General features: G+C 30.6%; 3 protein-coding genes across 3 annotated transcripts; 1 reads left to right on the top strand and 2 right to left on the bottom strand.

Moving 5' to 3' along the window:
• Nucleotides 1-1,524: 1,524 nt before the first annotated feature.
• LOC145621508 (organ-specific protein P4-like) lies at nt 1,525-2,649 on the bottom strand. The gene is made up of 2 exons (XM_081676240.1): nt 2,582-2,649; nt 1,525-1,865 (listed from the first exon to the last, which is right to left on the bottom strand). The coding sequence occupies exons 1-2, from the start codon at nt 2,630-2,632 to the stop codon at nt 1,533-1,535; spliced, it is 384 nt and encodes a 127-aa protein (XP_081532366.1). The 5' UTR covers nt 2,633-2,649; the 3' UTR covers nt 1,525-1,532.
• Nucleotides 2,650-4,673: 2,024 nt separating this feature from the next.
• Nucleotides 4,674-6,553, bottom strand: LOC145619092 (organ-specific protein P4-like). Its single transcript, XM_081673691.1, has 2 exons — nt 6,503-6,553; nt 4,674-4,997 (listed from the first exon to the last, which is right to left on the bottom strand). Exons 1-2 carry the CDS (start codon nt 6,551-6,553, stop codon nt 4,674-4,676), a joined length of 375 nt encoding a protein of 124 aa, XP_081529817.1.
• A 2,253-nt stretch (nt 6,554-8,806) lies between these two features.
• Nucleotides 8,807-9,814, top strand: LOC145621418 (BURP domain-containing protein BNM2A-like). Its single transcript, XM_081676150.1, has 2 exons — nt 8,807-8,863; nt 8,976-9,814. Exons 1-2 carry the CDS (start codon nt 8,807-8,809, stop codon nt 9,807-9,809), a joined length of 891 nt encoding a protein of 296 aa, XP_081532276.1. The 3' UTR covers nt 9,810-9,814.
• Nucleotides 9,815-14,527: the final 4,713 nt, after the last annotated feature.

The following is a 14,527-nucleotide window of genomic DNA, read 5'->3' as shown; positions in this document are numbered from 1 at the left end:
TTGAATTGCCAGCTATTAAACTTATTACTATGAATATTTAAGCTCTATAATAATTTGTAATACTGCACTCGAAAAAAAAAAGCCATTTTATAATAATAATATTTGTAACCTTTTAAAATAGTCCTCTAAAATTGAAGGACCCAATTTTAAAATTGTCGGAGACGGCCCTGTATAACATATTCAAATCATAATATTCTAAAATTAGGGTTAACAACTTAACATGCATGATTATTTTTTCAAAACCTTTTTTTTTTTAATTAAATAATTGATTCATTGCTATTCAAGAATGAAAAAAAAAAAAAAAAAAAAATTAGTTCATCGATAAAAAGTCATATATCATCTACTAAGAGATTAATATCTATCAAGCAAATAAATACATGAGAATTGAATTAAGGAAAAAAAAAAAAAGCATATACCACTTTTTCTCACCTTTCTCATTACTCTTAATTTTGCAGCCCTCTCTATTTTCTCTACACCACCTTTTTCAATGTTTATAGATAGATTATGGAGGAATCAATCACCCTATTTGAGCACTTAATACTAGAGCCACTTTTAGAAGGATATATATTATCAAAATATCATGTTTTTATAATTTTATTTATTAATAATAAAAATATTAATGATTATAATAAATTAATAATGAGCGTTACAATATTGACAAGTATGAAATTCCAAACAATGTAATTCAATAAACGAATCAGAGAGAGTAGATGAAAACAAAGGATCGGATAGAATTAAAAATAATTGTTGAAACATTAATGATGACGGACAGCTAACATTTTTTAAATTCTTGGAGGACATTGCTTGATATTAAACATGAATTATTATTGACTGGCCAAAGTGCCAGAGATGAGGATGGTTAACGACATGGTGCTAGTGTTGGAGAAAGTTTGACCAAGAAACATATTCAGAGCGTAAGAGTGGTGTCGCCAATTGTGGGCCTATTAGTACTGTGGCTACACTGGCTAGTGGCCCATCTGACCTCCGTCGACGTTCTTGACAACCCACCTGTGGTGCTCCGTCTTCAAACCATGCAAGTAAAATGAAATGCTCTCTCGATGTCATGTAAAGGTTAATAAAGTTTATGGATCGGATCAACTCAACTAATTTAAAAGTATTAGCTTATAGTTCAAGCTCAAGTAAAATGAAATGCTCTCTCAATAGCATGTTAATATGATTAAAATTTATGGATCAACTCAACTAAAAGTAGTAGCTTATAACTCAAGCTCAAAATTAATTTTTATACTTTGTTACTTTAGTTGTGCCGTTATACATATATAGAGAGTTGTAATTTTTTAAAAAAAATGTAAAAGTAAATTAAAATTACGTGAATCGTCAAATAAAAACTTTAGGTAAAAAATTGAGAACTCTTTTATTAGGAAAATGGGACCTCTTTATTAGGAAAATGGTACACAAACATAAAGTAAAAATACATAAGCAAGTGTTACAAACCCGAAATACATATAATCCAACACATATAAATGCATAATTAATTATGTATAATTAAAAATGCATTAAATACATTATTCTAACTATTCATTGTAAGCAGAAACATTTGGGATTGGTTCAAATTCGTCATCAAATAACTTCTTAGATGCTAGTTTATCATGATGCACTAAGTCGTTGCAATCTGCCTTCTGTGACTTCAAGTCCTTTGAATTCACATTATCATCATGATAAGCTGAGATATTTGGAATTGGATCAAAGTCTTTGATAAAATTTGTAATTAATGTTTCTTTCTTTTCATGACCTTCGTAAGACCTCTGATTTATAAAGTCCTTGAGAGCTTCAGGCATCGGCTGCCCCTTCATCATGTCTCCCCAATATGTTTGCGGGTCTTTCCTCCCTTCACTCGAGCTCGCGAGCTGTACATTTATAAATTGACATTAATACCTATATACTATGTACTTGTAATGTTGTACATTCTAGTTCTAGTTAACTAGAAATAATATGATCAAGGAACAAATATAAAGTTAATCAATTAACTTGAATAACAATGTTTGAATAACCACGTACATTAATAAACAAGTATGTGTGTATGTAGCATATAAAATGTGCATGGATAAGCTTAATTAAGGTGCATCTTAACAAGACTCGATATGATATTTATATACTCTGTACTCAAGATATTTGTTCTCTCATACTTTTAAAAGATTGTATGATTTCAAATACGACCATAAACAAGAAACAGATAATATATATAACTTAAGCCAGCAAATTTAAACATATTCGTATTTAAAAAAAAAAAAAAAAAAAAAAAAAAAAAAACCTAATTAAAATGAAGCTTAGCTTATGTATAATTACGTGTGAAGTGTACTAATGTTATAATTACGTTTAAAAATGTTATATTATGCAATAATAATAATAATAATGATAACAATAATAATGAAAAAGCTATATAACATAATACTAAGGAAAAAAATTAGTTAAAGCTAAATAACATTTTTTTTTTTTTTGAATGGAAAGCTAAATAACATAATACTAGGAGAGGTTGCTTGTCTTGTCAAAAAAAAAAAAAAAAAAAAAAAAAAAAAAAAGGAGAGGTTGCTTGTTATGAAAATTAGTTATGTAGATGCTTTACCAAGATAAGCGAAAAAAGAGCAATGTAGAGGATTTTGATGTAAGATTCCATATCTGCAAATCACTACTTAATCAGTCTGAGTATGAGATAAATATGAAGTATTATTGATTTGTTGTGTGGAGCTAAAATGTTAATTCTCGTTTACCCTATTTATAGAATTTTAGGGCAATCAAATGACATAAATAAATTAATTATTTAATGTAACAACAGATAATAGGAGAATTCACATTATTCATGCCAGGATGATAAATAATACTGTATGACAGACAGTATGAGAATTTGTGTTTATGGTTAGTGGCAGACCATGAATATAAAAATTATCAAGTTGATTACCTAATTTCCAAAGACGTGATAATTAACATACATTATAAATAAAATCTATTATTTCTTTTTATTGAATAGCCAATGAATAATGCACACAATCTTCTCTTTTACAAAAACAAAATAATAATTTAACAATGAGTGTATTGTGATACATAATTTCTGCATGGGTGACCTGTGACCAATATTGTAAAAACAAATTCACATCACAGGCAAAAACAAAATGTCAATGATATAATAAGCCAGTGACGATTGACAGATCTTTCACTTGTATATGTAATCTTACAAATTGCGTTAGTTTAGCTAGTTTTTAGTTACAGAGTATCTTAACTTATGGAAAGACTTGAGTGGACCTGGTCCACAATAATATTATTGTGGACCCAAGATTTATGCACGCGTAACTGATATTATATTGAACATAGTGATCCTTATTTTTAACATAGTAACCTTATGTTTAACGTAGTAACTTTTATTAAAACTTGTATAATGTTTAATATTATTGTGAACTTGAATACGACGTTATGACCCTAATTTTAACATAGTGACCTTTATTATTCATATTGACCAGTATATAAAATATTTCCTTATCTTATAGCCTATATATTACCAAAATGCCTTTTATTTCAACATAGTGACCTTATCTTTATCATATTGACCTTTTTTTTATTAATAAAACAACTATAGTGTTTCTCTAATATTAGGGGTCCACAATAAATTAGTGTGAACCAGGTTCATTTAAGAATTTGGGCTTAACTTATCGGTTAATTTTTTTGAACTTATCTAACCTTATATATCTCAATGTGTCATATCATCTTGAATTGAGGTATTTTAGTTGTAAATTAAAACCTTATATATCTCAATGTGTCATATCATCTTGAATTGAGGTATTTTAGTTGTAAATTAAACACGGATAATCCTTATTAAATCTTATTGTATAAAATTAGTATAGTATATATTTTTTTTATCCTTATTAGTTCAATACAAGAGTGTTAGGGAGGATCAGCCCTCTCCTACCTATAGGGGTGATCACGGATCGGATATCTGATCCGAAATCCAGATAGTAATTTACCTAACTGTTTTCGGATTGGCTATCTTAAATTTTCAGATCGGATAATCGAATTATCAGATAGTTTTGCTCAGCCCTACTGGCCACCTAGTATATACAAGCATCATCTAGTGAAAATTACCTGGGAAAGCTAATTTTGCACAAATATTGTTGCAAATTGGAGTGTATTTTAATTCAAATGGGATGATCATTTTAGGACTTAATTTTGACCATATGGGTTGAACTTTTGGAGACGGATGAAGTATAGACATCATATATAGTTAACTTTGGGAGTGATTAAAATTCTCTATGGTCATATATAGTCTCATAGAACTATATATTCATAGAAAATGATGATAACTTTTTCTTTAATCTTCATATTTCTCCGTCGTTGTAGTTTATTTGTAGAGATGATCATCAATGCACATATATATACTAAATGATTTTATTTTCACATTACAGATAATGATACATCAGGAAAACTGATGTTGCACTCATATATGTTTATTTCTAAACTCGTACATTAGAAACAATACGAGTACTCTTACAAGTTACAAGAGAAAATATGAAATTAAAATCAGAATTGCGCAAATTATCAAAATAAACCTTTAGGTCACATACATAACGAGACCTCTTTTAGGATGGTACATACAAAAACATATAGAAAACTTGATGAAATACATATGATCCCATGCATTGTTTTATTTTTTTTCGTTGTTAATCTAATTAGTCATTGTAAGCAGAAATATTTGGGATTGGTTCAAATTCGTCGTCAAATTTCTTTGATGCTAGCTTATCATGATGTTCTTCGTTGCAATCTGCGTTCTTTGATTTCAATTCTTTTGAATGCACATTATCATCATGGTAAACTGAAATATTAGGAATTGGATCAAAGTCTTTGATAAATTCTTTAATTGTTTCTCTCTTTTCATGGCCTTCAAAAGATCTTTGATTTATGAAATCTTCGAGAGCTTCAGGCATCGGTTGCTCCTTCATCATGTCTTCCCAATATGTTTGCGGGTCTTTTCTCCCATCACTTAGGCTCGCAAGCTGTACATTTATAAATTGACATTAATAATACTTTATACTCCGTATATTTTAGTAAAAAATAGAATAATTTGAATGAACAATTTAAAGGTAACTCGGAATCAATTAATCCTTGAATTAAGGGTTGCTATCAGAATAAACAAAGATTATTGTATAGCAATGACATATCTCTATTATGTGAGGAATAAATGCTAGAAATAGGAACGTAATTTATGGACGGAGAGAGTAACATTTTATAAATAAAATTAATTTAACAAGCACATACTGGCATAAGAACATAAATATATAAGCTACATATATATGCATGAATAGGGTACATCTTAATTATTAAAACCACCCTTTATTTTTTCACACTAAATTAAAATTAGATGAAATTCAAATTTAATCATCACTCTGTAAGTACTAAACTATATAAGTTTGTAAAGTATTAAAAAAAATCACTCCCTTCATTGTAAAATATTACTGTATCAATGATTATTCAATGCGTAATAATTTGTACACTATAAAATTTAAAATTATAAACCATTCGTCCATTTCCTTATAAATTTTACAAATTATAGTAATAGAGTATAGTGACCATCCCAGTTTCACAAGATTAAGGGCCTGTTCATATTTACTGAATTGAGCTGAACTGAACTGAGCTGAACTGATTGGAGCTGAACTGAACTGAATTGAACTGATTGGAACTGAACTGAATTGAGCTGAAATGAATATTTTATGTGAGAGGGAAATTAAGAGCTGAATTGAACTGATTGGAACTGAACTGATTGAAGCTGAACTGAACTGAACTGAACTGAAATTAAGTAAATGTGAACAGGCCCTAATATTACAAGTAAAATCGCTATTTCAAGGTATGGATGATTGGTTTAGGGGTAAAATCGCTAATTTAATTTTACAAAAATTTTGTTTCTCAAATTGGGAAACTTGAAATTTCTCATAATGGTATGTGGCAATGTGCTCTGTACAATTTTTTTTTTTTTTTTTCTCTTTTTTTCTAATCGTACTATGCATATTACGTAGCATAGCTTATATAATTACATGCACAACTAATTATATAATTACATGCACACATATTTATAAAAACGGTGCTTTTTTTGTGTAGCAGGCCACATCGTGTGGCCTACGTAGCTTATAATTATGGGGTACGAGGGTCAGAGGTTACTCGGTCAAGGGTTACTTATTTAGGTGTCACTCGGTCGGTTAGGGGTTAATTAATCAGGGGTTACTCTCAAATAGAAAACACGCTAACTGACTGAGTAACTCCAGGATAAGTAATCCTGAAAAAAAAGTAACCCCAGAATAAGTAATCCCTAAATAAGTAACCCTTAAATAAGTAACCCACAATAAGTAACTCTTATATAAGTAACTACGGTCACACGATGTGGCTAACCAAATATAAAAATTTATGTTATTATAAGAAATAGTATGATGATTTAACAAGATAATCATGGAGTATTATGCAATAATGAGAAAGGCAAAGCAATAAAATATAACATATTGTTCCGTACCAAGTTAAGAGAAAGAAGAGCAATGAAGAGGATTTTGATGTAAGATTCCATGTATGCAAATCTCTTTCAATTAATTTTAGTATGTTATACTATTGATGAGTTGTTGTGTGGAATTAAAGTGTTATTCTCTATTCCCCTATTTATACAACGTTAGGGCAATCAAATGGCAAACATAAACTAATTACATAATAAATAATACAAATTTTTGTATGCGGCTGGCCACATGGTGCGGCAGGGGTTACTTGTATGGTGTTGTAGGTGTTACTGGTATTTTGGTGTTACTTGTATAGGTGTTACCTGTTTTGTCAAGGGTTACTTGTGGGTGTTACTTGTATTCTAGGGTTATTTGTATGGGTGTTACTGGTTTTTATCATGGGTTATTTGTAGGTGTTACTTGTGTTCTGGAGTTACTTGTAGGGTGTTATTGGTTTGGTACAAGGTTTTGGTCTGGGGTTACTTGTAGGTGTTACGTACTCAACCCATTCAAGTAATCCATACAAGTAACCCCAAAATACAAGTAACATTCTACAAGTAACACATACAACTATACAAGTAACTCCAGAAACAAGAAACAAGTAACCCAGAATACAAGTAACCCTTGCCGCACCATGTGGCCTGCTGCACTGAAAAAGCTCAAATTTTTGTATGCGGTTGGCCACATGGTGCGGCAGGGTTACTTGTATGGTGTTATTGTAGGTGTTACTTGTATTTTGGGGTTACTTGTATGCGTGTTACTGGTTTTTGTCAGGGGTTACTTGTAGGTGTTACCTGTTTTGGGGTTACTTGTATGGGTGTTACTGGTTTTGGTTAGGGGTTACTGGTAGGTGTTACTTGTATTATGGGGTTACTTGTATGAGTGTTACTGGTTTTGATCAGTGGTTACTTGTAGGGTGATATTGGTTTGGTACGAGGTTTTGGTATGGGGTTACTTGTAGGTGTTACTCAACCCATTCAAATAATCCATACAAGTAACCCATACAAGTAACCTCATAATACAAGTAACTCCAGAAACAAGTAATCCAGAATACAAGTAACTCCAGAAACAAGTAACCCAAAATACAAGTAACCCTGCCGCACCATGTGGCCTGCTGCACTGAAAAAGCTCTGAATAAATAAATATTAGGAGAATTCACATGATTCATGCCAAAATAAATTGTTATTAATATAAAGTACCAGAATTATAAAATTAGTAATTATATAATACAGAATTATCTTATGATTAATTTTTAGTGGGGGCCGTGTGGGCCATAATAAAATATAAAATTATCAATTGGAGTACCTAATTTCCATGGACCTATGCTTTTTGCACTTATTTTTAATTAAAATTAAATTATTTTTAATCGAATAGCCCATGAATGATTTGAAGAGTTTATAAGATTTCTCTAATTCAAAAACAAAATGTCAAAAAATATACAGTACATTACATTTCTGCATGGGGTGACCAATCTTTCTAAAATCAACTCCTTTCAAAAAAAAAACAAATCATCAATAATGATAGCTTGTGACAAATCTTTCACATATGCAATTTTGTAAGTGACCTAAAATGTTGATTATCTTTATCACATGTAACCTACTACCACTTTTATTAGTAGATTCTTCAGATCCTCTCTAAAGACTAATGGTTTCTGTATATTGTATATCTAGTTTGTTTAACGTGTGCAACTATGCTGATAAGGCACATAAATGTTAGGTAACAAAAATAAATACATTGAACTATGCTATATATGTCTAGTCTAGGTTAAGGTTTTCGATCCGCTTGACCACATACACTCTTGACCTCCAATCATACATTGAGCTATGCTCATTAATGTTAGTTATTAAGATATTACATACCTAGGGCACTAGGTTAACCTTCATTCTTCCTCATTTCTCTATATCAATATATATCACACGACATTTCTTTCTTAATCAAAAAACTCTTAACTACTTTCGGAGAAAACCTTTCTATCATTTCGACAAAGGACACAATACAAACCATGTTGATGAGGTCCTCGACTAGAGCCACACATACAAGCTAAGTTTTCCCGCTAAACTATTGACACTAATAGCGGAAAAGGTCAAAATATTACATTTATTGTAAATCAGAGATATTATTTTTTTAAAAATTGATGCGGCCATGTGGGGTCGCGTAAGATTGTCAAATATCATTCAAATAATCTTTATTTCCTTGTCAAAAAAAAAAAAAAAAAAAAAAACTTTATTTCATCATGAATTATTGCATTACATCCAACTTAATAATGTAGCCTTATTACACTGCCCTCATCAGTCATCACACATTCACACCAACACATTTTTCAAGCTAAGATGCATTATCCTCAATTTGCTCGGTGGAGTTTGGCTCTACAATTTCTTCTACTAATGGTTAATTATCTTCTTAATTACCCTCTACTACGTATAATTTGCATATAATTTGTCTTCAACATAACCTATACTATGATTCTATGAATTAATTTGACTTTAATTTCTTTGGCAGATTGTTTATGCAGCAATTGGAGAAAACGTTGCGAGTAATCGAAACGACGAAGGAAGTCATGAACATCTTCATCAAGGCCATTCAACAACACCACACATGGATCACTCAGTGCAAGTATTTTTCACCCCTAAAGATCTTAAGGTAGGAAATGTTATACCTATCTTCTTTAGAGGCCGAAATCCTTCTTCGAGTTCATCTCCTCATTTTCTTCCCAGGGAAGAAGCCGAGTTAATACCTTTCTCACCATCTAAACTATCTTCCCTTCTTCAACTTTTCGGCTTCTCTCAAGCTTCGTCTCAAGCTAAAGCCATGGAAGATACCCTAAGACAATGCATCATAATAAAACCTATCCTAGGAGAGACTAAATTTTGTGCTACTTCCTTAGAGTCTATGCTTGATTTTGTGCATAAGATCTTCGGACCAACAACAAAATTTAAGGCCTTAACCACCCAAAACTTCGCGAAATCTGGTAGTATTTTACAAAATTATACTATCGTAGATGAACCTAAAGAAATACAATCTCCGAAAATAGTAGCTTGTCACACTATGCCGTACCCATACGTTGTGTACTATTGCCATCACCAAGAAAGCAAAAGTAAAGTGTTTCAAGTTTCATTGAAAGGTGAAGAAAAAGGAAGTGATAATATCGTACAAGCTGTTGCTGTTTGTCATATGGATACCTCACAATGGAGTCCTAATCACTTCTCGTTTCGAGTTTTAGGAATCAAACCGGGTTCATCTCCAATTTGCCATTTCTTTCCTGCAGATAATCTTGTTTGGGTGCCAATAATATCTTATTTTGAGGGTTCAAGAGGAAGTGTTTCAAGTATGTAAAAATTTGATTAGCTTATATGCTATTCAATTTACGTAGTAATAATAATTGTTGGAATTTATAGTACGTGTCCAATTGATTAGAGTAATTATTTGTTGTAACATCAGTTGATGAATGTATTATAATTGATTTTAAAAAATTACTTCCTAATCATAGGAAGAAATTATTTTAAGCATTTGCTTATTTTCTCTATATAAGTAATACAGAGTAACTAAAATGAAGTTATGATTTACATTGTTACCCATAGCATCCTAATTAACTCGTTTCCCAACAAATTAACTCTACACTGGTGCAGTGATCCAATTAATGTCGCGCCACTGCTTGGTGGCTGCCAGCCTCTAACCAGATCAGCAGCCAAACAGTGTTGTGCGGAGTAGTAGGGGTGAATCCACCTGGGGCTGGTTGGGCCGGGCCTCCACAGCTCAATGAATTTTCTTTTAATTTATCAATTGATCCTAATCATCCTATGTAAAAAAGTTTAAATACCTCAAAAAAAAAAAAAAAAAAAAAAAGATTTAAAACATTAAACTACCTTGTTGTGGTATGTATTCATCCTTAATAACTTTGCTACAAGTGGCAACACTTATAAACCAAATCTTATTCCAATCAAACGATTATATATACCTATAATTGTTTTAATTTATATTTCAATTAATCAATTACAATTACTTTTTTCATTCAATTTTTTCTTTCTTTTCCATTTACTTTTTAAGTATGCAATCAGTTAATTTACTTACAAAATCTTTTGAAACAATAAAAAAAAAACGTATTACCCCTATGACTTGAATCTGGTATGATACCAACAAAATTAATCTCTTATTAGTCATTAAAATCTTACGGTTTGATTTATTCAAAATTTACGACAAATAAAATGTCATTAGTGGTTGGATTTAGGGCTACTTTATATTGCTTATGATGTAATTATTCGAACCCTCAACCTTTTATATAGAAGATTTATTTAATCATAATATGTTATTATTATGGAAAAAAATATATATAAGTGCAAACTAAAATTTTGGTTAGACAATGACAATTACAGTTTTGAAGAGCCTTTAAAATTTTTTATCAATTAGACGTCTATAATAGTAGTATTAGTGGGTAATTGATCAAAACAACATAAATTATTAGACGACTTTATGTTGCCCAGTTATCATATATATGAAATATTTGGGTATTGAGTTCTCTAATGTAAGAAGCTTAACAAGCTGAGAGAAAATCGAACTTCATCAATTTTTGAAATAGAAACCTTACCGGCCTGCTTTAGTAAGATATCAATCATATCATTTTGATTTGTTTGATCACAGGGGGAAAACTAATACTCATAGTCATAACACTTTTTTTGACTTAAATAGTAAACGATATTGATCAAGTGTTATCAATTTATCTTGTAAAAAAAAAAGTGTTATCAATTTATTATTGAATGTTTTTTTTTTTTTATATATTATAACACTTGCCTGTCAACAATTAAGTAATAACACTGTACATTTTTATTCAAAAATATCTTTAGAAATGATAAAAAGTTGTTTAACTGTACATCTACAGTTTGCCATTTCTTTCCTGCAGATAATTTTGTTTGGGTGCCAATAATATCTAATTTTGAGGGTTCAAGAGGAAGTGTTTCAAGTATGTGAAAATTTGCTTAGCTTGTATGCCATATTACTTACGGAGTACTAATAATTGTTAGAATTTATAGTACGTAACTAAATGTCCAATTGATCAGTGTTTGTAACATCAGTTGATGATGTATTGTAATTGATTTTAAGAAAATACGTACTATATGCCCCTATATCACGTAATAACTAAAATTCTAATTATTTTAAAAATAAATAAATAAAAAGACTAAAACCTAACCTTTCATTACATATTTGATTATTGACTTGAATCTAATGTATTAGCATGAATTTAGGAAATCGGGTAACTTCATTAATTTCGAAGTTTGAAGGAGTCTTAACGAGAGAGAATCAAATTTCATTAATGGTATATATTAAGTCAACCTTTTGGCCATCCGCTTTTATTATGTCAACCTTTTGATTATTTCTGAACACGTCAACCTTGTAAACGCATTAATTTTTATTACTTTAAAATTAAAAATGACCGGTAAAAACAGGTTAAATGCTTATGGCCGTGGGTTATAGAGTAAGAGGAGTAGAGGATGAAATCAGTATGTTTAATGGAGTTTTGAGTATGAAGATGAAAGGAAGAATGAAGACAAGAAGGCCGGAGATAATCGTGAGCTTGCAGTTGGAGTTACATGCCAAATCAAATTTTCATCTCAAAATCACAAATTACAAAGGATTTACGTGGTTATCAGGTACCAGTAAAAACGTAATGAAAATTAATGTTAATACAAGTTGACGTGTTTAGAAATAATTAAAAGATTAATATAATTGGATGTACAATAAATATTGTATATCCGTTATAAAGTTACCCTTAAAATAAGCAAAAGTTACCCTAATATGGATAAATGTTACCCTAACATAAATAAATGTTACTAAGTATTTATACTTTATTGATAAAAGTTACCCAAAAAATTGTAAAAGTGACCTTAAATTTGATAAAAAGTGACCCCCGATGTACAGTAAATTACTGTACACCGGATGCATACAAAGGTTATTGATATAATAAAAACGGACGGCCAAAAAATTGACTTAATATTTACAAATTTGGTTAAGTAAGCGAAAATATTATAACAATTGTATGCAGTAAAAATTCCTTAAATAGTGCGAAAATGATTGCTCAAATAATATTTGTATATAAATGAAACATATAAACAGGTTAAGATATCAATTACTATGTATATCCTTGATTTGTTTGTCACAAAGGACAAAGTCAAAAAACTAATACTCTTAACACTCTTTTTGGACGTTCATTCTTATCAATATTAAAGAAGTTCTTTTTTTTTTTCTTTAAAATTGATAGCATTTCACTTACCTGTCAAAAATAAAATAATATTACAGTACATTTATACTTAACAAAATTCATTAAAAATGCTAAAAAATTGCTTAACTGTAGGAACATCAAACAAAACCGTACTGAGTAATAAAGATAATAACCACTATGATTATCTTTTCTATTTATTTATTTATCTATCCATATATTTAATTTAACTAAGATAATAATAAAAAAAGATTCATGTATATCAAATGATTACAAACTCAAACTCCGAAAAGACCTGATGGTTCACAAAGTTTAATATTCTATAAATACCTCTTGGATTCGTTGTATTCATTCCAAGCTATCATACGTTCACTATCTCTTAAAAAAGTATTACCTTCCCAAAAACAAAACAAAAAAAACAAAAAAAAAAAAAAACAAAAAAAAAAAAAAAAAAAAAAAAAAAAAACTAAACTTGTTTGTTTCATTGATGAAGGGTGATAACCAAAATACCGAAAGAAAAAGGAAGAGCACAGAAGATCAAGTTGTTCTAGTAGAACATCCTACAAACCACCAACATGTAAGTCCTCCTCGTTGTCCTCTACACAATGTTGAGGGCGAAAATCACTCTAACCTCGATCTTTCACTCTCTCTTACTCCATCCAACATTATTCCGGAGGACAATGAATCTAATCAATTCGGCCTCATTATTCCGGAGAATAATGAATCCGATCGTATAATTTCAAAGGAGTCTAGCAGTAGTCTTCAACCCAACCTTATTATTCGGGACCAGCAGTCTATTGAACCCATTATTAAAAAAGGTGTTGATCATGAGCCTGCCATCCCTCCCCCTAAAAGAGCACAACGTGCTCGTCGTAACCCTAACCCTCAACAACCCCGACCTGAAAAACAAAGGGTTGTCAAGAGCGAGATAATTGAACCCCCGTACCGTTGGTCAAGAGACCGTCGTGTCACAGTTCATACATTACAACATTTGTTATCACGTGACATCAAAAACATCTCCGGTGAAGTGCAATGCAAAAAATGTAATGCAAGTTTTGAAGTAGAATATGATCTCAATGAAAAGTTCCAAGAGGTTTCCAATATTGTAATGGAACAACAAGACGAGTGGCACGACCGTGCACCTGTCCAATGGACGGATCACTGGAAAAATTACCCGACCTGCCAACATTGTGGAGCAAAAGAAAGTTGCAAGCCTGTATTATCCGAGAAAAAGAGATCTATAAATTGGTTGTTTTTGTTCCTTAGTCAGACTATAGGGTGTTGTTCTTTGGAGCAACTTAAGTATTTTTGCAAGCATACTGGTATTCATCGAACCGGGGCAAAAAATCGGGTTTTGTGTTATGCATATGTTGCATTGTGCAAACAACTTGACCCGAATGGCCAGTTTGATGTTCAAAGCATTTAATTAATGTATGCAATGCTTCATCAGTTTTTCGTTTGATGAACATTGTGAATTTGCTTTTGTTTTTTTTTACGGATGCTTTGATTAGTACTTGTTCTAGGTTTGTTTCTAATAATGGTAGTTTTTCTGTCCAAAAAAAAATAAATAAAATAGTGGTAGTTTAAATTGGTCCTAGCTTTCGTATTGATTTGCATTGTACTTACTACTATAATATAGTATTAATTTGTTCTTTCAAAAAAAAAAAAAAAAAGTATTAATCTGTATATATATTATGGTTAAGGTTAAAGATTGTAATACAATAAGTTGCAGTGATATTGATCCTAATTGCAAGGACTCAACATATAAATTCCTTTATCACATCACTTATGATCGGATATATAGACTTTTTATGTCAAAATTATAATATACTATTAAATACTT

This window comes from Chenopodium album, chromosome 27 (assembly GCF_948465745.1).
Source record: "Chenopodium album chromosome 27, dcCheAlbu1.1, whole genome shotgun sequence".
In the NCBI taxonomy this organism is placed as follows: Eukaryota; Viridiplantae; Streptophyta; class Magnoliopsida; order Caryophyllales; family Amaranthaceae; genus Chenopodium; species Chenopodium album.
The sequence above is the reverse complement of the archived record's forward strand: the minus strand, read 5'-3'. Positions and strand labels throughout refer to the sequence as shown.